The sequence below is a fragment of the Protomyctophum bolini genome (genome assembly GCF_963924005.1).
Source record: "Protomyctophum bolini genome assembly, chromosome: 16".
In the NCBI taxonomy this organism is placed as follows: domain Eukaryota; kingdom Metazoa; phylum Chordata; class Actinopteri; order Myctophiformes; family Myctophidae; genus Protomyctophum; species Protomyctophum bolini.
In genome coordinates this window covers 756,856-782,880 of record NC_137877.1, presented here as the reverse complement: position 1 = coordinate 782,880, position 26,025 = coordinate 756,856, and the positions used below count along the sequence as shown (strand labels likewise).

The 26,025-nt window shown below is 41.9% G+C and overlaps 1 protein-coding gene across 1 annotated transcript; it reads right to left on the bottom strand.

Annotated features, from left to right (window-relative positions):
• Positions 1 to 6,486: 6,486 nt before the first annotated feature.
• On the bottom strand, positions 6,487 to 14,669 carry LOC308330361 (uncharacterized protein; the record flags this gene model as incomplete). The annotated part of the gene is made up of 6 exons (XM_080785207.1): positions 6,487 to 6,856; positions 7,185 to 7,283; positions 8,245 to 8,370; positions 10,604 to 10,668; positions 12,070 to 12,212; positions 14,541 to 14,669. The coding sequence occupies 6 exons, from the start codon at positions 14,667 to 14,669 to the stop codon at positions 6,816 to 6,818; spliced, it is 603 nt and encodes a 200-aa protein (XP_080641333.1). The 3' UTR covers positions 6,487 to 6,815.
• Between the last annotated feature and the right edge of the window lie 11,356 nt (positions 14,670 to 26,025).

Sequence of the window (26,025 nt, the reverse complement as noted above, 5' to 3'; positions counted from 1 at the left end):
ATAGCGCGCCGTTTTTCATCATTTTTGAGGATTTGAAATAAATGACGAAATGACAAAAACGATGGGTTATAACCCATGTTTTTTGAAATTTTGAAAAAAAGAGTTAGCCTCGTTTCTCATCATTTTGGACCATGGGCTATAGCCCATATCGTACGGCATACTATAGCGCGCCGTTTTTCATCATTTTTGAAGATTTGAAAAAAATGACGAAATGACAAAAACGATGGGTTATAGCCCATGTTTTTTGAAATTTTGGAAAAAAAAGTTAGCCTCGTTTCTCATCATTTTGGACCGTGGGCTATAGCCCATATCGTACGGCATACTATAGCGCGCCGTTTTTCATCATTTTTGAGGATTTGAAAAAAATGACGAAATGACAAAAACGATGGGTTATAGCCCATGTTTTTTGAAATTTTGGAAAAAAAAGTTAGCCTCGTTTCTCATCATTTTGGACCGTGGGCTATAGCCCATATCGTACGGCATACTATAGCGCGCAGTTTTTCATCATTTTTGAAGATTTGAAAAAAATGACGAAATGACAAAAACGATGGGTTATAGCCCATGTTTTTTGAAATTTTGGAAAAAAAAGTTAGCCTCGTTTCTCATCATTTTGGACCGTGGGCTATAGCCCATATCGTACGGCATACTATAGCGCGCAGTTTTTCATCAATTTTGAAGATTTGAAAAAAATGACGAAATGACAAAAACGATGGGTTATAGCCATAGAGTTATTATACAATAGAGAAGACACCCAGAGGAAATCCTGAAGCGCAATGGACATAGTGGCCGAAGAAGGTATTGCAGTTTGGTAAGGTTTTGCCCTCAAACACATGAACGCGCACTAGGCTCCGTCCACTCTGCCGGTCGCTCGCGCGTTCATGTGTTTGAGGGCAAAAATCCAGAATGCACAGGGCTCCTAAACCGGAAGGAGGAGTGGATTCGCCTCATGCGCTTCTGAGCAACTCAATGCAAGTGGACGGGAGGAGAACTTGGGTGTCTTCTCTATTGTATATATACTCTAAGGTTATAGCCCATGTTTTTTGAAAATTTGGAAAAAAAAATTAGCCTCGTTTCTCATCATTTTGGACCGTGGGCTATAGCCCATATCGTACGGCATACTATAGCGCGCAGTTTTTCATCATTTTTGAGGATTTGAAAAAAATGACGAAATGACAAAAACGATGGGTTATAGCCCATGTTTTTTGAAATTTTGAAGAAAAAAAATTAGCCTCGTTTCTCATCATTTTGGACCGTGGGCTATAGCCCATATCGTACGGCATACTATAGCGCGCAGTTTTTCATCAATTTTGAAGATTTGAAAAAAATGACGAAATGACAAAAACGATGGGTTATAGCCCATGTTTTTTGAAATTTTGGAAAAAAAAGTTAGCCTCGTTTCTCATCATTTTGGACCATGGGCTATAGCCCATATCGTACGGCATACTATAGCGCGCCGTTTTTCATCATTTTTGAAGATTTGAAAAAAATGACGAAATGACAAAAACGATGGGTTATAGCCCATGTTTTTTGAAATTTTGGAAAAAAAAGTTAGCCTCGTTTCTCATCATTTTGGACCGTGGGCTATAGCCCATATCGTACGGCATACTATAGCGCGCAGTTTTTCATCAATTTTGAAGATTTGAAAAAAAAGACGAAATGACAAAAACGATGGGTTATAGCCCATGTTTTTTGAAATTTTGGAAAAAAAAGTTAGCCTCGTTTCTCATCATTTTGGACCGTGGGCTATAGCCCATATCGTACGGCATACTATAGCGCGCCGTTTTTCATCATTTTTGAGGATTTGAAAAAAATGACGAAATGACAAAAACGATGGGTTATAGCCCATGTTTTTTGAAATTTTGAAAAAAGAAATTAGCCTCGTTTCTCATCATTTTGGACCGTGGGCTATAGCCCATATCGTACGGCATACTATAGCGCGCCGTTTTTCATCATTTTTGAGGATTTGAAAAAAATGACGAAATGACAAAAACGATGGGTTATAGCACATGTTTTTTGAAATTTTGGAAAAAAAAAGTTAGCCTCGTTTCTCATCATTTTGGACCGTGGGCTATAGCCCATATCGTACGGCATACTATAGCGCGCAGTTTTTCATCATTTTTGAAGATTTAAAAAAAATGACGAAATGACAAAAACGATGGGTTATAGCCCATGTTTTTTGAAATTTTGAAAAATAAAGTTAGCCTCGTTTCTCATCATTTTGGACCGTGGGCTATAGCCCATATCGTACGGCATACTATAGCGCGCAGTTTTTCATCATTTTTGAAGATTTGAAAAAAAATGACGAAATGACAAAAACGATGGGTTATAGGCCATGTTTTTTGAAATTTTGGAAAAAAAGTTAGCCTCGTTTCTCATCATTTTGGACCGTGGGCTATAGCCCATATCGTACGGCATACTATAGCGCGCCGTTTTTCATCATTTTTGAGGATTTGAAAAAAATGACGAAATGACAAAAACGATGGGTTATAGCCCATGTTTTTTGAAATTTTGAAAAAAGAAATTAGCCTCGTTTCTCATCATTTTGGACCGTGGGCTATAGCCCATATCGTACGGCATACTATAGCGCGCCGTTTTTCATCATTTTTGAGGATTTGAAAAAAATGACGAAATGACAAAAACGATGGGTTATAGCACATGTTTTTTGAAATTTTGGAAAAAAAAGTTAGCCTCGTTTCTCATCATTTTGGACCGTGGGCTATAGCCCATATCGTACGGCATACTATAGCGCGCAGTTTTTCATCATTTTTGAAGATTTAAAAAAAATGACGAAATGACAAAAACGATGGGTTATAGCCCATGTTTTTTGAAATTTTGAAAAATAAAGTTAGCCTCGTTTCTCATCATTTTGGACCGTGGGCTATAGCCCATATCGTACGGCATACTATAGCGCGCAGTTTTTCATCATTTTTGAAGATTTGAAAAAAAATGACGAAATGACAAAAACGATGGGTTATAGGCCATGTTTTTTGAAATTTTGGAAAAAAAGTTAGCCTCGTTTCTCATCATTTTGGACCGTGGGCTATAGCCCATATCGTACGGCATACTATAGCGCGCCGTTTTTCATCATTTTTGAGGATTTGAAAAAAATGACGAAATGACAAAAACGATGGGTTATAGCCCATGTTTTTTGAAATTTTGAAAAAAAGAGTTAGCCTCGTTTCTCATCATTTTGGTCCATGGGCTATAGCCCATATCGTACGGCATACTATAGCGCGCCGTTTTTCATCATTTTTGAGGATTTGAAAAAAATGACAAAATGACAAAAACGATGGGTTATAGCCCATGTTTTTCGAAATTTTGGAAAAAGAAGTTAGCCTCGTTTCTCATCATTTTGGACCGTGGGCTATAGCCCATATCGTACGGCATACTATAGCGCGCCGTTTTTCATCATTTTTGAGGATTTGAAAAAAATGACGAAATGACAAAAACGATGGGTTATAGCCCATGTTTTTTGAAATTTTGAAAAAAAAAGTTAGCCTCGTTTCTCATCATTTTGGACCATGGGCTATAGCCCATATCGTACGGCATACTATAGCGCGCCGTTTTTCATCATTTTTGAGGATTTGAAATAAATGACGAAATGACAACAACGATGGGTTATAGCCCATGTTTTTTGAAATTTTGGAAAAAAAAGTTAGCCTCGTTTCTCATCATTTTGGACCGTGGGCTATAGCCCATATCGTACGGCATACTATAGCGCGCAGTTTTTCATCATTTTTGAGGATTTGAAAAAAATGACGAAATGACAAAAACGATGGGTTATAGCCCATGTTTTTTGAAATTTTGAAAAAAAGAGTTAGCCTCGTTTCTCATCATTTTGGACCATGGGCTATAGCCCATATCGTACGGCATACTATAGCGCGCCGTTTTTCATCATTTTTGAGGATTTGAAATAAATGACGAAATGACAAAAACGATGGGTTATAGCCCATGTTTTTTGAAATTTTGAAAAAAAGAGTTAGCCTCGTTTCTCATCATTTTGGACCATGGGCTATAGCCCATATCGTACGGCATACTATAGCGCGCCGTTTTTCATCATTTTTGAAGATTTGAAAAAAATGACGAAATGACAAAAACGATGGGTTATAGCCCATGTTTTTTGAAATTTTGAAAAAAAAAGTTAGCCTCGTTTCTCATCATTTTGGACCGTGGGCTATAGCCCATATCGTACGGCATACTATAGCGCGCAGTTTTTCATCATTTTTGAAGATTTGAAAAAAATGACGAAATGACAAAAACGATGGGTTATAGCCCATGTTTTTTGAAATTTTGGAAAAAAAAGTTAGCCTCGTTTCTCATCATTTTGGACCGTGGGCTATAGCCCATATCGTACGGCATACTATAGCGCGCCGTTTTTCATCATTTTTGAGGATTTGAAAAAAAATGACAAAATGACAAAAACGATGGGTTATAGCCCATGTTTTTTGAAATTTTGGAAAAAAAAGTTAGCCTCGTTTCTCATCATTTTGGACCGTGGGCTATAGCCCATATCGTACGGCATACTATAGCGCGCCGTTTTTCATCATTTTTGAGGATTTGAAAAAAATGACGAAATGACAAAAACGATGGGTTATAGCCCATGTTTTTTGAAATTTTGAAAAAAAAAAGTTAGCCTCGTTTCTTATCATTTTGGACCGTGGGCTATAGCCCATATCGTACGGCATACTATAGCGCGCAGTTTTTCATCATTTTTGAAGATTTGAAAAAAATGACGAAATGACAAAAACGATGGGTTATAGCCCATGTTTTTTGAAATTTTGAAAAAAAAAATTAGCCTCGTTTCTCATCATTTTGGACCGTGGGCTATAGCCCATATCGTACGGCATACTATAGCGCGCCGTTTTTCATCATTTTTGAGGATTTGAAAAAAATGACGAAATGACAAAAACGATGGGTTATAGCCCATGTTTTTTGAAATTTTGAAAAAAAAATTAGCCTCGTTTCTCATCATTTTGGACCGTGGGCTATAGCCCATATCGTACGGCATACTATAGCGCGCCGTTTTTCATCATTTTTGAGGATTTGAAAAAAATGACGAAATGACAAAAACGATGGGTTATAGCCCATGTTTTTTGAAATTTTGAAAAAAAAAGTTAGCCTCGTTTCTCATCATTTTGGACCATCAAAAATAGCCCATATCGTACGGCATACTATAGCGCGCCGTTTTTCATCATTTTTGAGGATTTGAAATAAATGACGAAATGACAAAAACGATGGGTTATAGCCCATGTTTTTTGAAATTTTGAAAAAAAAAATTAGCCTCGTTTCTCATCATTTTGGACCGTGGGCTATAGCCCATATCGTACGGCATACTATAGCGCGCCATTTTTCATCATTTTTGAGGATTTGAAAAAAATGACGAAATGACAAAAACGATGGGTTATAGCCCATGTTTTTTGGAATTTTGAAAAAAAAAGTTAGCCTCGTTTCTCATCATTTTGGACCGTGGGCTATAGCCCATATCGTACGGCATACTATAGCGCGCCGTTTTTCATCATTTTTGAAAAAAATGACGAAATGACAAAAACGATGGGTTATAGCCCATGTTTTTTGAAATTTTGAAAAAAAAAGTTAGCCTCGTTTCTCATCATTTTGGACCGTGGGCTATAGCCCATATCGTACGGCATACTATAGCGCGCAGTTTTTCATCATTTTTGAAGATTTGAAAAAATGAAAAAATGACAAAAACGATGGGTTATAGCCCATGTTTTTTGAAATTTTGAAAAAAAAAGTTAGCCTCGTTTCTCATCATTTTGGACCGTGGGCAGCGCGCAGTTTTTCATCATTTTTGAAGATTTGAAAAAAATGAAAACATAAATTAGAGATGGAGTGATGCGATCGTTGTAGTTTTTCTGTTTTTGTCGTGTGTCTGATTTGTAGCCTATGTGTACCATAGTGTCTCTAATAGACCCCCAAGTGTTTAAGGAACATGAAAACACAAATAACATAAAGAGACAAAGAGGGAGTCTGTTTGCATTTCATTCTCTTTATTAAAAGCAATAGCATATTAACGTGTTCGGGAAAACAAAAAGGTGGCACATTTATTTTTTTAATTATCATCATTATTACAAATCCATCATAATCCAATTAATAACAAATCAGTCAGAAATTCCTTCAGTAGAACTTATTCATCACAGGGTTCAACCTGGTTGGTGACTGCAGACTGACTGACTGACTGACTGGCGCCACCCGGTGGCTGAAAGAAGTCCTTCCTCCGTGAAGACCTGAAGTCTCTCAGACTGGTCGGTGTGTGCCTCGAGCTCGGCAAAATCGCAGATCTGCAAGCTCACGGCGGGTCACGTTCGTGACACCGCTGCGGGCTTGCAGATCTGCTATTCAAACAGGGCACCACCAGCATGCAACTATAAGAACACATCTTTACAGGGTTGACATATTGTATATATTTATATATATTTATATATATATATATATACGCTGTGCGTGACGCGAGCGTTACGGTGGCCTGGTGGTGGCGCTGCTGCAGTCAGACTGTGTGGTTTTCAATGCATTATGTATTCATGGTGGATCGCGTTAAAGCCGACTAGAGACATAACAGGCGCTGATAGCTATAGAGGCGGGTGCGGCGTGCGCTCTAGCGGAACATAGCGGGGGTTACGGTGTGTGGAGGACAGTGATCGTATAGCTAGCGGTTGGCGAGCTAGCTAGCGGTTCATGGCGAGCTAGCGTTTGGCGAGCGAGCTAGCTAGCTAGCGGTTAAGAAGCGGCAGAGGAGGAGGAGGAGGAGTCAAGTCGACGATGGCCGTTCCGTCGGTGTTCGTTGGTTGTCGTCGTTCTCACTGAGAGACGCTCTCCTTCTCGTCGGAGGGACACAGATCTGAAGACAAACGAGAAATTGTCATTTTTGTTCAACGTATCCCGTTTTTATTTTAATGACTGATAAAGTATATAATTGATCAATCAATCAATAATAATAATAATAATATCTCAAACTTATATATAGCGCTTTTATGAGTATACCCAAAGACCCTTTACAATGGGGGGGGTCTAACTTTATTAGAAAAAATAAATAAACACTAGAAGCTAAAAAAGGGTTAGCTGGGGAAGGCAATGTTGAAGAGGTGGGTCAGTCAATAAATAAATCAATCAATCAATAAGTCAGTCAATCGATAAATCAATCGATGGATCGATGGACCAACGCGTACCCATGTTGTCTCCGAAGTGCAGCACAGAGTGGAAGTCGAGACACGCGACCTGCTTCTTAAAGATCTCTAGATGAACATCGTCCAGTTTACCATCCCTCGCTGAGAGAGAGACATAGAGACACAGATAGAGAGAGAGAGACACAGACAGACAGACAGACAGACACACATCATTTTGTGTTTGAGTACTTTTTTTCCATCACATAATCTTTATGTGTATACTCGCTGATGTCACTGTGGTGGGTGGAGCTTATGATGTCATTGTGGTGGGTGGAGTTCATGATGTCATAGTGGTGGGTGGAGTTCATGATGTCATAGTGGTGGGTGGAGCTTATGGTGTCATTGTGGTGGGTGGAGTTCATGATGTCATAGTGGTGGGTGGAGCTTATGGTGTCATCATGGTTGGGTGGAGCTTATGGTGTCATTGTGGTGGGTGGAGCTTATGGTGTCATCATGGTTTGGTGGAGCTTATGGTGTCATTGTGGTGGGTGGAGCTTATGGTGTCATTGTGGTGGGTGGAGCTTATGGTGTCATTGTGGTGGGTGGAGCTTATGGTGTCATTGTGGTGGGTGGAGCTTATGGTGTCATTGTGGTGGGTGGAGCTTATGGTGTCATTGTGGTGGGTGGAGCTTATGGTGTCATAGTGGTGGGTGGAGCTTATGGTGTCATTGTGGTGGGTGGAGTTTGTGATGTCATTGTGGTGGGTGGAGCTTATGGTGTCATCGTGGTGGGTGGAGCCTATGGTGTCATTGTGGTGGGTGGAGTTCGTGATGTCATAGTGGTGGGTGGAGCTTATACTCACTGAAAGCGATGATGTCTTTGTGATGGGTGGAGCTTATGGTGTCATAGTGGTGGGTGGAGCTTATGGTGTCATAGTGGTGGGTGGAGCTTATACTCACTGAAAGCGATGATGTCTTTGTGATGGGTGGAGTTCGTGATGTCATAGTGGTGGGTGGAGCTTATACTCACTGAAAGCGATGTCTTTGTGATGGGTGGAGCTTATGATGTCATTGTGGTGGGTGGAGTTCGTGATGTCATAGTGGTGGGTGGAGCTTATACTCACTGAAAGCGATGATGTCTTTGTGATGGGTGGAGTTGTCTGAGGCGTTGTCCAGCCAGGTGTAAGCGTCTGGCCCCAGTTCGTAGTACGTCCCGTTGTTGATGGTGGTGTAGTGGTCGAAGTTTATAACTAAATAAAACGAGATAATTAGTGGTCAAAGTTTATATAACTAACCTAGACCTGTACGTGCAGCCAGTCGGCCTGCAGCAGCCTCCTTGGGAACGCTGAGGCAGAGGCTGGACATTTGCACAGGTGAAAGGAGTTAATTGGCCTCATTATGCCCACCCACTGGCAGAGCCTGAGCAGAGCCTTTTGTGGTGGTTCTGGAGAACCGTGGGTCCGACCGTCCGACTCGATACCGGGCACTGCCCTCCCTGCGGGGGTGTGGAGCACGTGTGTCGAATGTGAAGTCGGTGGGTTACAAACGTACACACACGTACACACACACACACACACACACACACGTACACACACACACACACACACGTACACACACACACACACACACACACACGTACACACACACACACACGTACACACACACACACACACACGTACACACACGCACACTCATACTCACAGAGACGTGGCACATTATATAGTAGAGAAAATATTGATAATTAGTGGTCAAAGTTTATAACTAAATAGATCAATGAAATATAGATAATTAGTGGTCAAAGTTCATAACTGAATTAATGCATACAATGGCCTGGGCCGTGGCTCAGCGGTCCAGGCACCTTGGCTGGTATAATCCAGTCTGGCAGTGTGGCCGCGGGTTCGACTCCCGATCCCGACGGCCTTTAACCCATTCTGACCTGAGATCAGATTCATACGACGAGGTTTCCGCTGGACACACACTGGTCTGATGAACCCATTCTGACCTGAGATCAGATTCTAAAAATGTCAGTCTTTCTTCGATTTTTCAAAAATGTCAGACCTACAAGCTCGTAGCGCGCCACTCGGTGGCGCGCTAAGAGCTTGTAGATCTGCTATTTTTCAATAGCTAAAGCATAATATGATGCTATAACACCAAAATGGATTCCCGTTCAGAATGGGTTAATGCATGTCACCCCATTTCCTGTCAGCCTACTGTCTGACCCTTAAAATAAAAGGCGAAAACCACAAAGAAATAATAATTAATGAATGAATAAAAGTCAAACAATAAAGGCCTAGTGGGGGTACAGTTTTGTAGCCAATGCTTGTGAAACTTTGACAGGAAAAGACTCGCTCACCGTATAGAAAAAGAAGTAAAACTCCTTAGACTGAGACTTGAAAAAATATATTTTATTTTATTTTATCATGCTGTGCTCATGGTGCTCTGTGCTCATGGTGCGATTAAAAAGCAAACGTTTGGGTCCTCAGACCTTCGTCAGTGCTGTGGTTTTTCACAGACAAAGCCAATGCTTGTAAATATCTATCTGGCTAAAAAAAAGCACATGCATAAACAACAGGGTGGAAGGGAAACCCTTTACTTGTACAGTTTGTGGTAAAAAAAAAAACTGTACGATGGTAACTACAGTACGCACAAAGACTCATTTCACCCACTGTTTTAAATGGCAAATGGCACATTCATACAGCGCCTTTATCCAAGGCGTTTTACATACAGTGCATTACATTCACCCATTCACACACCGTTACAGTTACAGCTATATTACGGTTATTTACTGTAAATGTTCACAGTTACACTATACATTACGGTTATTTACTGTAAATGTTCACAGTTACACTATACATTACGGTTATTTACTGTAAATGTTCAGTTACACTATACATTACGGTTATTTACTGTAAATGTTCACAGTTATACGCTACATTACGGTTATTTACTGTAAATGTTCACAGTTACACTATACATTACGGTTATTTACTGTAAATGTTCAGTTACACTATACATTACGGTTATTTGTTGTAAATGTTCACAGTTACGCTACATTACGGTTATTTACTGTAAATGTTCACAGTTACGCTACATTACGGTTATTTACTGTAAATGTTCACAGTTACACTATACATTACGGTTATTTACTGTAAATGTTCACAGTTATACGCTACATTACGGTTATTTACTGTAAATGTTCACAGTTACGCTACATTACGGTTATTTACTGTAAATGTTCACAGTTACACTATACATTACGGTTATTTACTGTAAATGTTCACAGTTATACGCTACATTACGGTTATTTACTGTACATGTTCACAGTTACGCTACACATTACGGTTATTTACTGTAAATGTTCACAGTTACACTATACATTACGGTTATTTACTGTAAATGTTCACAGTTACGCTCCATTACGGTTATTTACTGTAAATGTTCACAGTTACGCTACACATTACGGTTATTTGTTGTAATACTTACAGGTGCCGTTTGGGGAGAGGTCCAGGTAGGTGGAGTTGGCGTTTCCGTGCATGCACTTCCCATTGCTGAGAGAGAGAGAGAGAGAGAGAGAGAGAGAGAGAAGAGAGACAGAGAGACAGAGAGAGAGAGAGAGAGAGAGAGAGAGAGAGAGAGAGAGAGAGAGATTGATACATCAGCGGTTCCCTTCCAGGGGGTCCCCATTCTGGGATGGATTTACCCCAAACACATGAACGCGCTGCTGTTGACTATCATTGCACGCGTTCACGTGTGAAACAGCGTTCATCGTGAACGTGCACAATGTTAGTCAAACGGACCAGCGCGGTCATGTGTTTGGGGCCAGCGCTGCAATACCAAATTCGGCCACTATGTCCATTTCTCCTCAGGGTTTCCTCCGGGTGCCATCTCTATTATTATGCATGTTATGGGTAATGTAGTGAACATGCAATGATGCAGCAGGGTGTTCTGGGTAGTGTAGTTTAACTCACACGGACTCTCCCCAGCAGCAGGGTGTTCTGGGTAGTGTAGTTTAACTCACACAGACTCTCCCCAGCAGCAGGGTGTTCTGGGTAGTGTAGTGAACATGCAGCAGGGTGTTCTGGGTAGTGTAGTTTAACTCACACAGACTCTCCCCAGCAGCAGGGTGTTCTGGGTAGTGTAGTGAACATGCAGCAGGGTGTTCTGGGTAGTGTAGTTTAACTCACACAGACTCTCCCCAGCAGCAGGGTGTTCTGGGTAGTGTAGTGAACATGCAGCAGGGTGTTCTGGGTAGGGTAGTTTAACTCACACAGACTCTCCCCAGCAGCAGGGTGTTCTGGGTAGTGTAGTGAACATGCAGCAGGGTGTTCTGGGTAATGTAGTGAACATGCAGCAGGGTGTTCTGGGTAATGTAGTGAACATGCAGCAGGGTGTTCTGGGTAATGTAGTGAACATGCAGCAGGGTGTTCTGGGTAGTGTAGTGAACATGCAGCAGGGTGTTCTGGGTAGTGTAGTGAACATGCAGCAGGGTGTTCTGGGTAGTGTAGTGAACATGCAGCAGGGTGTTCTGGGTAATGTAGTGAACATGCAGCAGGGTGTTCTGGGTAGTGTAGTGAACATGCAGCAGGGTGTTCTGGGTAGTGTAGTGGAACATGCAGCAGGGTGTTCTGGGTAGTGTAGTGAACATGCAGCAGGGTGTTCTGGGTAGTGTAGTGAACATGCAGCAGGGTGTTCTGGGTAGTGTAGTGAACATGCAGCAGGGTGTTCTGGGTAATGTAGTGAACATGCAGCAGGGTGTTCTGGGTAGTGTAGTGAACATGCAGCAGGGTGTTCTGGGTAGTGTAGTGGAACATGCAGCAGGGTGTTCTGGGTAGTGTAGTGAAACATGCAGCAGGGTGTTCTGGGTAGTGTAGTGGAACATGCAGCAGGGTGTTCTGGGTAGTGTAGTGAAACATGCAGCAGGGTGTTCTGGGTAGTGTAGTTCAACTCACACTTTCTCTCCCCAGCGCAGGTTGAGCGTTCCGCTGTCGCTCGTCTCTGTCAGGTGGATCCAGGAGTTCTTCACCTTCCTGAGATGCTTCAGGCTGTCGTCGTCATCAGAGGCTCCCACGTGGAACACCCAGCGACCCAGGAGCTAAACACACCCCGAAACACAGGATGAGACCCAGGAGCTAAACACACCCCAAAACACAGGATGAGACCCAGGAGCTAAACACACCCCGAAACACAGGATGAGACCCAGGAGCTAAACACACCCCGAAACACACCCCAAAACACAGGATGAGACCCAGGAGCTAAACACACCCCGAAACACAGGATGAGACCCAGGAGCTAAACACACCCCAAAACACAGGATGAGACCCAGGAGCTAAACACACCCCAAAACACAGGATGAGACCCAGGAGCTAAACACACCCCGAAACACAGGATGAGACCCAGGAGCTAAACACACCCCAAAACACAGGATGAGACCCAGGAGCTAAACACACCCCAAAACACAGGATGAGACCCAGGAGCTAAACACACCCCGAAACACAGGATGAGACCCAGGAGCTAAACACACCCCAAAACACAGGATGAGACCCAGGAGCTAAACACACCCCAAAACACAGGATGAGACCCAGGAGCTAAACACACCCCGATGAATGACCCACAGGGAACACAAGATTCGATACACCACTAAGATGTCTAAATACTTCCTTAATTTAAACAAAGTCCACACCCACAACACCAGAGGGAGTGCAACAAACCATGTACAACCCAGATTCGGCACAAACAAGGGACTAAATTATTTTCGCTCCTATGCCACCAAAATGTGGAACGCCCTACCAACAGTCATTAAGACATGTGAATCCCTTGACTCCTTCAAACCCGCTCTCAAAGGGCACCTACGGATGGCTGCAATTCGAAACTGGCCTCTGTAAAATCTGAATCCCCCCCACCGCCCCCCCCTTCCCCTCACTGTATATGTATCTTTTCCCTTTTTGCTTCCTTTATGATGAATTCCTGTTGTAAAATGTAATTAGATCACAATGTTTAATCTACCAAATTCATAATCTGTTCTAAATATATACCAAAATAGACCAAATATATATATATATATATATATATATATATATATATATATATATATATATATTTATATATCAATCAGTTGTGCATCAGAGCAGCAGAAAAATTGTCTTAGGAATGGTGAACAAAAACAAAACAATTTAAAGAATAAATTACATTTTCCTCCTGGGTTAAAGGACCACTTCACCACTTTTCAACCTATCTTCATATAACTCAGTCTGTGTCTCATAGGAGGGCTTTGGGCAGTTTAGAAACCGTCTTCCAGTGACATCATCATTAGGCAGATTATTTTTTAAACACGATTCTTTTACAAAAATCTTTAGATTTTCATTATCGTGAGAACGATGGCTTCCATTTTCGCATTGCAACTTTTCAGGTCTAGAAAGCCTGCAGTTTCTATTAGCTTGTATTCCCCATCGATGATGTCACTGGAAGACGGTTTCTGAACTGCCCACAGCCCTCCTATGAGACACCGATCGAGTAGAAACAAATTGCGCCATTTTTCCAAGATTAGTAGTGAGGACTTATTATATGAAGATAGGTTGACCTTTTTAGATAACCTTTTTATACTGAAGTACTGAAGTAAGATATTTTACTTAATTACTTCAGTGCTTCAGTATAAAAAGGTTGAAAACCCCTGCACTGGATGTGTGTCACAGAGACTATACATTCTTTGGGGGAGCGTTCTACCCATTGCTGGCTGTCTGAATACCAAAATATATAAATATATATATAAAAGAAAATAAAGGTCATTAAAATGTTGACAAAAAAAAAAAAAACTTATAGCAGCTTTAACCCATTCTGACCTGAGATCAGATTCTAAAAATGTTCTTCTACATCCTGACAGTTTTCCATTCTGACCTGAGATCAGATTCTAAAAATGTTCTTCTACATCCTGACAGTTTTCCATTCTGACCCGAGATCAGATTCTAAAAATGTCTTCTGACATCCTGACAGTTTTCTGAAAAAGCCATGTTTCTATGTCAGTCGTTCTTCGATTTTTCAAAAACAGCAGACCTACAAGCTCGTATAGCGCGCCACTCGGTGGCGCGCCATACGAGCTTGTAGGTCTGCTATTCTTTCAATAGCTAAAGCATAACATAATGCTATAACACCAAAAAGGGGTTCCCGGCTGGATTAAGCGTGTATAAATGAATTGCGGTGTTCTCTCAGTCTAGAGACTATAGGAAACCATCATTATAATAATATGAATAATAATAAACTCACAAAGATGGTGTTCTCTAGGACCATGGTCTCAGTCTAATAGGAACCATCATTATAATAATATGAATAATAATAAACTCACAAAGATGGTGTTCTCTAGGACCATGGTCTCAGTCTAGACTATAGGAAACCATCATTATAATAATATGAATAATAATAAACTCACAAAGCTGGTGTTCTCTAGGACCATGGGCTTCACCGACTCCTTGCAGTCGTTTTCGTCGTCGTCGGCCGAGACCAGGGAGACGGCGAGGAGCAGGAACGCCACGAGGAGCTGGTGCACCGCGGCGGCCATGTTGGATCAGAGAGAGAGAGAGAGAGAGAGAGACACCGAGGGACAGAGGGAGAAGAGAGAGAGAAAGAGAGACTGGACGCCTCACTGTATTACTGTTGAAGAGCAACGGAATCTAATAAGTCCACAACTCACTCTGTCCCTGGCCTAAATAGAGGTGAAGGGGGGGGGGGGGGGGGGGATGCAGAGACCTCCCCCCACCCCTAAAAGAAGTCTCCTCCCCCCTTCCTCAGTGCATGTGTTGGGTTTTTCTTTTAGCCCATGTAGACCCAGAGACCAGATTCTCTACAACAATGTTTTCAAAAAGATTCTGACAGTTTTCTGATTAAAAACGCATGTCAGTGCAGGGTTCTCAAACTATTTCATGTCAAACTTGGCCGCCAATCCCTGTTATTTCAGGGACCTACCCCCCCCCCCTTCCCCCCCCGCTCACCCTCCCAGAAGCAAAAGAGTTTAAGTTTGACGTGAAAGAATATACATTCAGAGATTTTGCTAAAATATTTCACGATTTTCAAAAGAAAATAAAATAGCTGATTTACAAGCTCAAAAAAAGAATAGCAGATCTACAAGATCTATGCGTCTTCAGGTCTGAAGGGGTTATCAGGGGGTTGATTAAGGTCGTTGCTGGCGGAAACCTTCTGGGCCACACAGCTGTCCCTCCACGAATTAATTAAGCAACTTGAACCCTGCAGTGGTGTCGGAGACAAAACAAAGACTAAAGTATTGTTTACTTTTAAGGCCTACAGTAAGCAGATTGTCCCCCGGGGGCCAGGGTTGGTTGATTGATTGACAGTTTTCAGAATAGGGCCCTCCTAAAGGCTCCCATAGGAGGGCCCTATAGGAGCCTATAGGTAAGGTAAGGTAAGGTAAGGTAAATTGTATTTATAAAGCGCCTTTCAAAACAAATGTCACAAGGTAGACATTTTTAAAGCTCAGCTCTAGACCCACTTCTACATTGCTTTTAATTGATCTTTTATTTTTTATTTTTGTTATTCATGTCCTCACTGTATTCATTGCATTACTGCTTGTTTTTAATGTCGTTGCCTTGCTTTTCTTTTATTCTCCATTTTTCTGTGAAGCACTTTGAGCTGCATTTCATGTCATGAAAGGTGCTATACAAATAAAGTTGTATTATTATTATTATTAAGGTGCTGTACAATAAATAAAATGAAATAAAACTAGAGCAACACATAGATCAACAATAAAACGACAACACAATGACAGAGTAATAATACAAATATATATATATATATATATATATATAAACATGCAGTACCATATAGACAACATTACAGACAAAAGTGCTTTTGAAACAAATGGGTTTTTAGCAGCTTTTTGAACGCCTGGACAGATTCTGCCCTACTTAGGGAAAGAAAGGGGTGATTCATTCCACAGGGAAGGGGCTACAAACTATACTATACAAGGCTCTATAGCCTAGGCTCTTATGTGTAATGTCTCTCTGAAAGATCGAAATAAACTATTCATTCATTCATTCAAAAGTAATAATTAAAAATTAAAGATATGTATTATGTAAATATTGACCTTTAAGCTTACTAATTAAAATGTCCCACAAAACTACTCAGTTTGAGGGATGGAGAACCAGGTTGTATCAAGTTGATAACAATTATATGAATGTATTATTTGAATGCAATAATGACAATTGTACAGATTTCTTATGATCACGATATTCTAAGAGAAAAATAAACTTGAAAAAAAAACACTGGTTAATGATTTTTCATATATTTCTTTGCTGGTGAAAAACGATTAAATAATCAGGATTATTTCCGATTTACCGACATGAAATTTTTTAACGGGCAATTATGGGCACTGTATTTTTGCCCGTAAAAACCTCAAGTTTAGCAGCATATACAGTTAATATACGGTAACATACAGTTAATATACGGTAACATACAGTTAATATACGGTAATATACAGTTAATATACGGTAACATACAGTTAATATACAGTTAATATACAGTTAATATACAGTTAATATACAGTTAATATACGGTAACATACAGTTAATATACAGTTAATATACAGTTAATATACAGTTAATATACAGTTAATATACGGTAATATACAGTTAATATACGGTAATATACAGTTAATATACAGTTAATATACAGTTAATATACAGTTAATATACGGTAACATACAGTTAATATACAGTTAATATACGGTAACATACAGTTAATGTACGGTAATATACAGTTAATATACAGTAACATACAGTTAATATACGGTAACATACAGTTAATATACGGTAACATACAGTTAATATACGGTAACATACAGGTGTGATTGTGGTACAATTTACCAGAGTTTGTTGTAAAGTTTAACGGGAGTTTCCTGTAATATACACATCCGTATTCAATGCTTTCTTGCGCAGTGACAGTGTACTGTACATTGTGCAGTGACAGTGTACTGTACATTGTGCAGTGACAGTGTACTGTACATTGTGCAGTGACAGTGTACTGTACATTGTGCAGTGACAGTGTACTGTACATTGTGCATACCATTATTATTATTACAGTATTTTACTGTGCATGTTTTCCCTGCAGCGACAAAGTTAGGTAAACTTTGTATGAACAGCTTCATGTACAGTACAGGCTCCATGCTACACATATGTACAACATAGTACATATGTACAGCATAGTATAGTATATATATGTATAGTTTATATGTATTTCAGTTTCATTATATAGATATTCCACTGTTACGTTCTCATGTTTCATGATAAATGCTTTTTATTATGTGATGTATATTCCCATGCTTTTTTTGTTCTTGCTTAATGTAAATCGCTCTGGATTAAGAGCGTCTGCTAAAATGACTAAATTGTAAAATTGTATAAATGGATGATCCATAATTATTGACACAGATTTACGGACGGTGCAAGTTGAGCATAACACGGTGCAAAGAAGGAACGGTGAAAACGTCACACGCTGGAGTCTCCGTCAACACGGCCATTTATCCCCTTCTGACCTGAGATCAGATTCTAGAAATGTTCTTCTATACATCCCGACAGTTTTTCAGAAAAAAGCTATGTTTTTCTATGTCAGTCGTTCTTCGATTTAAAGAAACATAGCAGAAGAGTGGCGCGCTACGAGCTTGTTAGATCTGCTATTTTTTCAATAGCTATAAAGCATTACATAATGCTACACACTAAACCCAAGCGTTTAGGTTATAAACTGTTTTAAACACATAATTTGTAACACTTTTTAAACGTGTCACAGTGTTTAGATTATAAACAGAAGAACATGTTTAATCGCCTGTAACACTTTTTAAACACATGAACGCGTTTAGTTTTTACAATCAAAGTCAGTCATATTATAATTATAGGTGTTTAGAATTCAAACACTAGGTGTTCTCGTGAGGCGTTTGAGTGAACTCGTGTTCTATACTGTATTGTATGAATATTAATAAACACTATATATTATTACACACATGGTGTTTAGGTTTAAACGTGTCACATGTTACAGGGATTTACAGTGTAACACCAAAAGAGGGTTCCGGCTCAAAATGGGTTATTTAACCAGGAGATCTTAACCCATTCTGACCGGGAACCCATTTTGGTGTTAGCATCATGTTATGCTTTAGCTATTGAAAAATAGCAGATCTACAAGCTCGTAGCGCGCCACCGAGTGGCGCGCTACGAGCTTGTAGGTCTGCTATTTTAGAAAAATCAAAGAACGACTGACATTTTTTAAAATCTGATCTCAGGTCAGAATGGATTAATCAGACCCAGTGCGTGTCCAGTGGAAACCTCGTATGAATCTGATCTCAGGTCAGAATGGGTTAAGAGTACTTTGTGTGCTTCAGTACTGTTAGTTGACAAGCTTAATGGAGATGCTGGGTTTCCTTTTCCAGGCAACACCGCCCCCCCCCCCCCCCTCCCCCCCCCCCAAACTACCAGTAACTATGGAATAAATAAATGGTTTAAACGGATTGCATTTATATAAAGCGCCCTTTATCCAAGGAGCTCCGACGTGACCTCATGGTGTTACTGCAGTGATTCACTGACCATCAGCCAACTGGCCTGACCTGAACCCAACAGAGAAAGAGAAGCTAGCTTGGATCGTTAAACGCTGCATTTGTATTATAAAGCGCCTTCATCCAAAGCGCTTAAAGGGACACTTCACCCTTTTTGCAAAAAAAATATATGTTAATGACGTTTAGAAGGTTTAGATCACTTTCCTGGCGGTATTTATGTGTGTAATATGTGGTTTTAGATATTTTAGATTGTAGCAGTGAGCCTGTTGTCTCTGATGTCATGGACACTGGTCTCACTACCTTCCTGGACTACAATTCCCATATTTTTTTGGTGCACTGCTCCTCCTTGTGGATAGGGGGGAGAGCTGTCTTACTGAGACAACATGTAGTCCAGGAAGGAAGTGAGCCCAGTGTCCATGACATCAGAGACAACAGGCTCACTGCTACAATCTAAAATATCTAAAACCACATATTACGCACATAAATACCCCCAGGAAAGTGTTCTAAAGCTTCTAAACATCATTAACATATATTTTTTTGCAAAAAGGGTGAAGTGTCCCTTTAACTTAGATTACGTTCACCCATTCACACACCTTTACGTAGCTTGTGCATTACATTCACCCATTGATGAATGATCTCTCTCTCTCTCTCTCTCTCTCTGTGTCACAGTGCAGACAGATGGTCTCTCGCCCTGCCAGGGGTTCCTTCAGGATAAAGCAGTGTGTGCTGGTTGCTACGAGCAGACAGAATGCCTCTCTGGGGGTTAGCCGAGGACAGTTCTGCTCTCTGTCCACAACAGAGTTAGCAACTAACTAACTAACTAACTAACTAACTCTCTGTCCACACAGACAGACACAGCTTCGGTTTAGAGCCGAGGACAGTTCTGCTCTCTGTCCACAACAGAGTTAGCAACTAACTAACTAACTAACTAACTCTCTGTCCACACAGACAGGCACAGCTTCGGTTTAGAGCCGAGGACAGTTCTGCTCTCTGTCTACAACAGAAACAGCTTCGGGTTTAGTCCCTGCAGTAAATCCACCTGGTACTGAATGTTCTCCATCGAGTCACACAGAGTAACAAAACAACTAAATAATTGTATAAACTTTAAAAACAAAATCACGCCCGTGTGAAGTGAGGGCCGCTCTGATCACCGTACATCATGACATAACATACAACGTTAGTCGTATACCCAATCTGTAAAGTTAGTGTTAGTAAAAAGCAGGTAAAATAAACTCTTCTCCCTTCTGGCTCCAAAACTCTGGAATGAACTTCCCATCACAGTCAGAACTACAGACTCACTCCCAATCTCTGAAAACCCACCTTTTCAGACTCCATCATGGCCCATAGCAATATATGGCCTCGATTTCAGCTCCGACACATTATCAGACATGCTCTAGTATGTGAAGAGTCTGCCTGGGCTATTAACTCATTTCATTAAAACAATTAAAAGCTGTAATTTGCGCGATGGCTGCAGTCTCTCAGTCAAATCTGGTCTACATAATGGTCACGCCCATATGTGACACGTCACGTCACGCCCACCAATATATACGGCCATCTCCATATATGGAGATCACGACGCCGACCTCATCTGAACCCTGGATAACCTACGCACGGAGAGGACCGGATGGGTTCGTTCAGGACGCGGTCCCTCCTCCGTGTCCCCAAGCGAACCAACCAACCCCGGAGGACTCTCTCTCTCATCACCACAGCTGCCTGTGACCTCTGACCCCTCCTCCGTTTCACCGTCCAACGTGAACACACAGCTGTGACCTCTGACCCCGGCCGCTGTGCCGATCAGCGCGGGAGTCACGGACCACGCTGTGATGTCACGCTGTGATGTCATGTCACGCTGTGACATCACAGACGCGCTGCGGTGCTGACGTCGTCCTGGGCTCTGGCTCTATGGAGGAGGTGAAGCGAGGTGAGAGAGGAGTCTCTTCCTCCAGCGCTTGTTTTAGATGTTTTACTTTAACCCATTTACCCCGTGTTTTATAAAGATGTTATAATTTAGCTATTGAAAAATAGCAGATCTACAAGCTCATAGCGGTGCGCTACGAGCTTGTAGGTCTGCTATTTTTGAAAAATCGTGAAAATGTGGCACAGATCTTTGAATATATTATTTTAGAGCAAACATTTTTAACTCAAATGTTGGTTTCTGGGGGGGTCCCTGGAACTACATATTTTCAGATGGGGGGTCCGTGGCCCAATAGAGATCATTCCGGGGGTCCTTGACATGAAAAAGGTTGAGGACCACTGACACATAGAAACACCGGTTTTTCAGAAGAAATGTAGGATTTAGAAGCCTTTCTTTTTTTAGTCCAAAATGGGTTAAGGCAAAAGTATCGATACGACATTGTACAAAATACTCTGTTACTGCAAGTACTAAATTAAGTACACAACTATTCAAAATGTACACACGTTAAAATGTACTTAATTGACACGTTGAACCAAAACCACGGACCACAATTATCCAAAACCACAGACCACCATATCCGAAACCACAGACAGGCAGGCAGGCGGACAGACAGACGGAACACTTTGAAATAACACACATGTGCGCGCGCACACACACACACACACTTGACTTGTCTGAATGTAGCCAACTTCTCTGTTTGTTTCAACTTGTCCATTTTGGCGTCAACAACTATTACTGTTGCCGAGAGACCAACACACACACAGAGAAACCAGCGCGCGCGCGCGCACGCACGCACACGCACGCGCACGCGCACGCACGCACACGCACACGCACACGCACACGCACACGCGCACACACACACACACACACACACACACACACACACACACACACACACACACACACACACACACACACACACACACACACACACACACACACACACACACACACACACACACACACACCATCTTTATTTGCATTCACGTTTTACAAGAAAATCTTGAACACAAACAATAGTGGACGCGCAACCTTGAAAAACTCTACAACAAGTGCTTCAGGATACAGTTCATGGGTACAGAAAGCATCGCCCTCTCCCCACAATCTTACAATGAAATAACATGAGATGACAAAATAATGAGTTGTATTCCCTTTTACATTTTATGACTCCTACATTATTTAAGATCCCCCCACCCAGTGCCCCCCCCCAGCCAGTGTCCCCCCAGTGTGACACCCCCCACCCAGTGCCCCCCAGCCAGTGTCCCCCCAGTGTGATGCCCCCCCCCCCAGCCAGTGTCCTCCCCAGCCAGTGTCCCCCCAGTGTCCTCCCCAGCCAGTGTCCCCCCTGCAGTGTGACACAAGCCCCCAGTGCCCCCCCCAACCAGTGCCCCCCCAGCCAGTGTCACCACCATTGTCCCCCCATGTACCTCCCAATGCATTTTATTTTATACTGCTATGGTAACTTATAAGAATCTTCTAAAAAAAACAAAAAACATAAAGAGAGCATATCAAACACTTCACATATGTCAGGATGTGTCTGGGTAGCTCAGTTGGTAGAGCTCTCGCCTTAAGACCACAAGTTTGTGGGTTCGATCCTGGGCACTGGCAACTCAGCGTATGAGTAGCACAGCTTGGGTGCGGCAAGTGATGCGGGAAGAATTGGGAGTTGATGGTATAGTAGGTGTGGTGCTCTATCTCAGCAACCATCTCCCAGGGGTCTATAGCGCATATGTTTTTTATACCTATCATACACTTCACATATAAAAACTTATATATAGTCATAGATAAAACATATGTTTTTTTTATAACTATAAGGTATAATGTATTGGCTGACATATAACAATGTTATAAAAATCATATAAAAGAAGCATACTTTTCTTGTAAATTAAATGGTTACAAACTATAAAATACATAATATAATGGTATATAAAGGATATATCTCATATAATTTAAAACTACAAACATTGTATGGAACATGTAAGGAAAATACAGTTTGCCATGTACTTACCTCATAGATCACATACATGTTGTTTACTTGATTCATACATGATTCACTTTATTGTCTTATATGAGGATTGTATGAAAGGTGCCACTTTCAAGAGTTCACATATAAAATCTAGTATGCACTTTACATGACATACATGTAAATGACATACATAAAAAATGTAAATACTTACTATTGGAGGCAACAGGAAAACATATATGTTTCTTCTACTTTTTTTTCCATATGGGTTAGATGCGGGAGGCAAACGAATTCCCTCAAAACACAGTTTTTAGATGCGGGAGGCAAACGAATTCCCTCAAAACACAGTTTTTAGATGCGGGAGGCAAACAAATTCCCTCAAAACACAGTTTTTAGATGCGGGAGGCAAACGAATTCCCTCAAAACAGTTTTTAGATGCGGGAGGCAAACGAATTCCCTCAAAACACAGTTTTTAGATGCGGGAGGCAAACGAATTCCCTCAAAACACAGTTTTTAGATGCGGGAGGCAAACGAATTCCCTCAAAACACAGTTTTTAGATGCGGGAGGCAAACGAATTCCCTCAAAACACAGTTTTTAGATGCGGGAGGCAAACGAATTCCCTCAAAACACAGTTTTTAGATGCGGGAGGCAAACGAATTCCCTCAAAACACAGTTTTTAGATGCGGGAGGCAAACGAATTCCCTCAAAACACAGTTTTTAGATGCGGGAGGCACACACACACACACACACACACAGAGAAAGCAGGGCGTGCGCACACAGAAACCAGCGCATACACACACACACACACACATGCACGCCACGCACACACACAGAAGAAACCAGCGCATAGACACACATGCGCACGCACACACACACACACACACACACACGCTCGCAGACAGACAGACAAAAAGCCATTGCACACAAGTGGCCTACTTGTGCGCAAGCAGAGTGCGCAAGTACTGCTACAAACTAATGTCTATTACAACTGCTGTTCTAAATCCTTCAGACCCGTTATTGACCTCATAGCAACCTCGACACGTACCTTAGTTACGTCACCATCAACAGCCAATAAGGGACCACCATTCTTACCCCGACATGCATGCATACATACATACCTTCGTCCATCAGAGTTGAGGATGACCATGGCACGTCTCAATTCGTTGACCTTTGGTGAGTGCGCAGATGACTGGAAAGACCCCTTTGAGCCTCAGATCCTCTGTGGCCCACAGGACAGGTCAGAGGAGAGGATGCAGAACACAGTTTCTCTTCAACACGGCATAAGATCTCCTGCTGTTCTCACAGAGAACGGCGCCCCCTCCTGGACATCTCTTCTCCAGGCCGGTCGATCCTTGGCTATAGGGTTCCAAACGGTACCTTAGTTACGTCATCAAGAATGGTGGTCCCTTATTGGCCTGGTGGACAACACCGACATATCCAGCTGATCTCAGTAGCTCCGCGCTCTGCTTGCGTAAGTACCTAGTGATAATAAAAGACCCGGGCACCACCGGAGACGATTCTACGACGAGATGGAGGAGAAAATAACCGCGTGTTCCTTCCACTCGCTACGTCCTACCGGGGGAAACTCCCCCTGTCAGGTGATGGACTCCTCATGCATTAAAGGAAGCATGAGCTTGGTTCGGGCTCTCCCCACGTTGGGAGAGGGAGAGCAGAGGACCCCAGGACTGCAGCTAAAGGCAATTTGAAAACGGGGGTGGCAAGGAAATTGTGTTACAAAACCATGTGATTGAAAACTAGGAAAAGTGCCCCTCAGGGCACAGGTCTGCACCAGGCTGTGGCCTCCTGGTGGCGCTATAATAGGCCAATGTGAAAAGGGTGACATTTCTTCTGCCACAGACACCAGGATAATGAGACCATAGCAGGACACTACCAAAGACACCAGGAGAATGAGACTATAGCAGGACACTGTCACAGACACCAGGATAATGAGACTATAGCAGGACACTGTTACAGACACCAGGATAATGAGACTAGCAGGACACTGTTACAGACACCAGGATAATGAGACCATAGCAGGACACTGTTACAGACACCAGGAGAATGAGACCATAGCAGGACACTGTTACAGACACCAGGATAATGAGACTATAGCAGGACACTGTTACAGACACCAGGAGAATGAGACCATAGCAGGACACTGCCACAGACACCAGGAGAATGAGACTATAGCAGGACACTGACACAGACACCAGGATAATGAGACTATAGGACACTGTTACAGACACCAGGATAATGAGACCATAGCAGGACACTGTTACAGACACCAGGAGAATGAGACTATAGCAGGACACTGACACAGACACCAGGATAATGAGACTAGCAGGACACTGACACAGACACCAGGATAATGAGACTATATAGCAGGACACTGTTACAGACACCAGGATAATGAGACTATAGCAGGACACACTGTCACAGACACCAGGAGAATGAGACTAGCAGGACACTGACACAGACACCAGGAGAATGAGACTATAGCAGGACACTGTCACAGACACCAGGAGAATGAGACTATAGGACACTGTTACAGACACCAGGATAATGAGACCATAGCAGGACACTGTTACAGACACCAGGAGAATGAGACTAGCACTAGGACACTGCCACAGACACCAGGAGAATGAGACTATAGCAGGACACTGTTACAGACACCAGGAGAATGAGACTATAGCAGGACACTGTTACAGACACCAGGAGAATGAGACTAGCACTAGGACACTGACACAGACACCAGGAGAATGAGACTATAGCAGGACACTGTTACAGACACCAGGATAATGAGACTATAGCAGGACACTGTTACAGACACCAGGATAATGAGACTAGCAGGACACTGTTACAGACACCAGGATAATGAGACTATAGCAGGACACTGACACAGACACCAGGAGAATGAGACCATAGCAGGACACTTTTACAGACACCAGGAGAATGAGACCATAGCAGGACACTGTTACAGACACCAAGAGAATGAGACTAGCACTAGGACACTGACACAGACACCAGGAGAATGAGACTAGCACTAGGACACTGTCACAGACACCAGGAGAATGAGACTATAGAGCGCCGCAGTCCCCGCCCCCTTTCAGAAAAGCGAGTGGCCCAGGAAGTGGAAGCCCCATGCATTCTCCCATCGGAACTTTTAATATAATTTATTTAAAGACGGTTACGCCGCGGACAAAGCCAATTCGGATCGTGACGAATCATGACAATGAACACAATATTTTGGGACGATCAAATCATTAGAAAGAAGAAAAGAAAGTCAGGAGACAACACTATTTGTTTTATTTTTCGTTTTATAAATTATTTGATCGGCCCAAAATATTGTGTTCATTGTCATGATTCGTAACGATCCGAATTGGCTTTGTCCGCGGCATAACTGTCTTTAAATAAATTATATTAAAAGTGCCGATGGGAGAATGCATGGGGCTTCCACTTCCTGGGCCACTCGCTTTTCTGAAAGGGG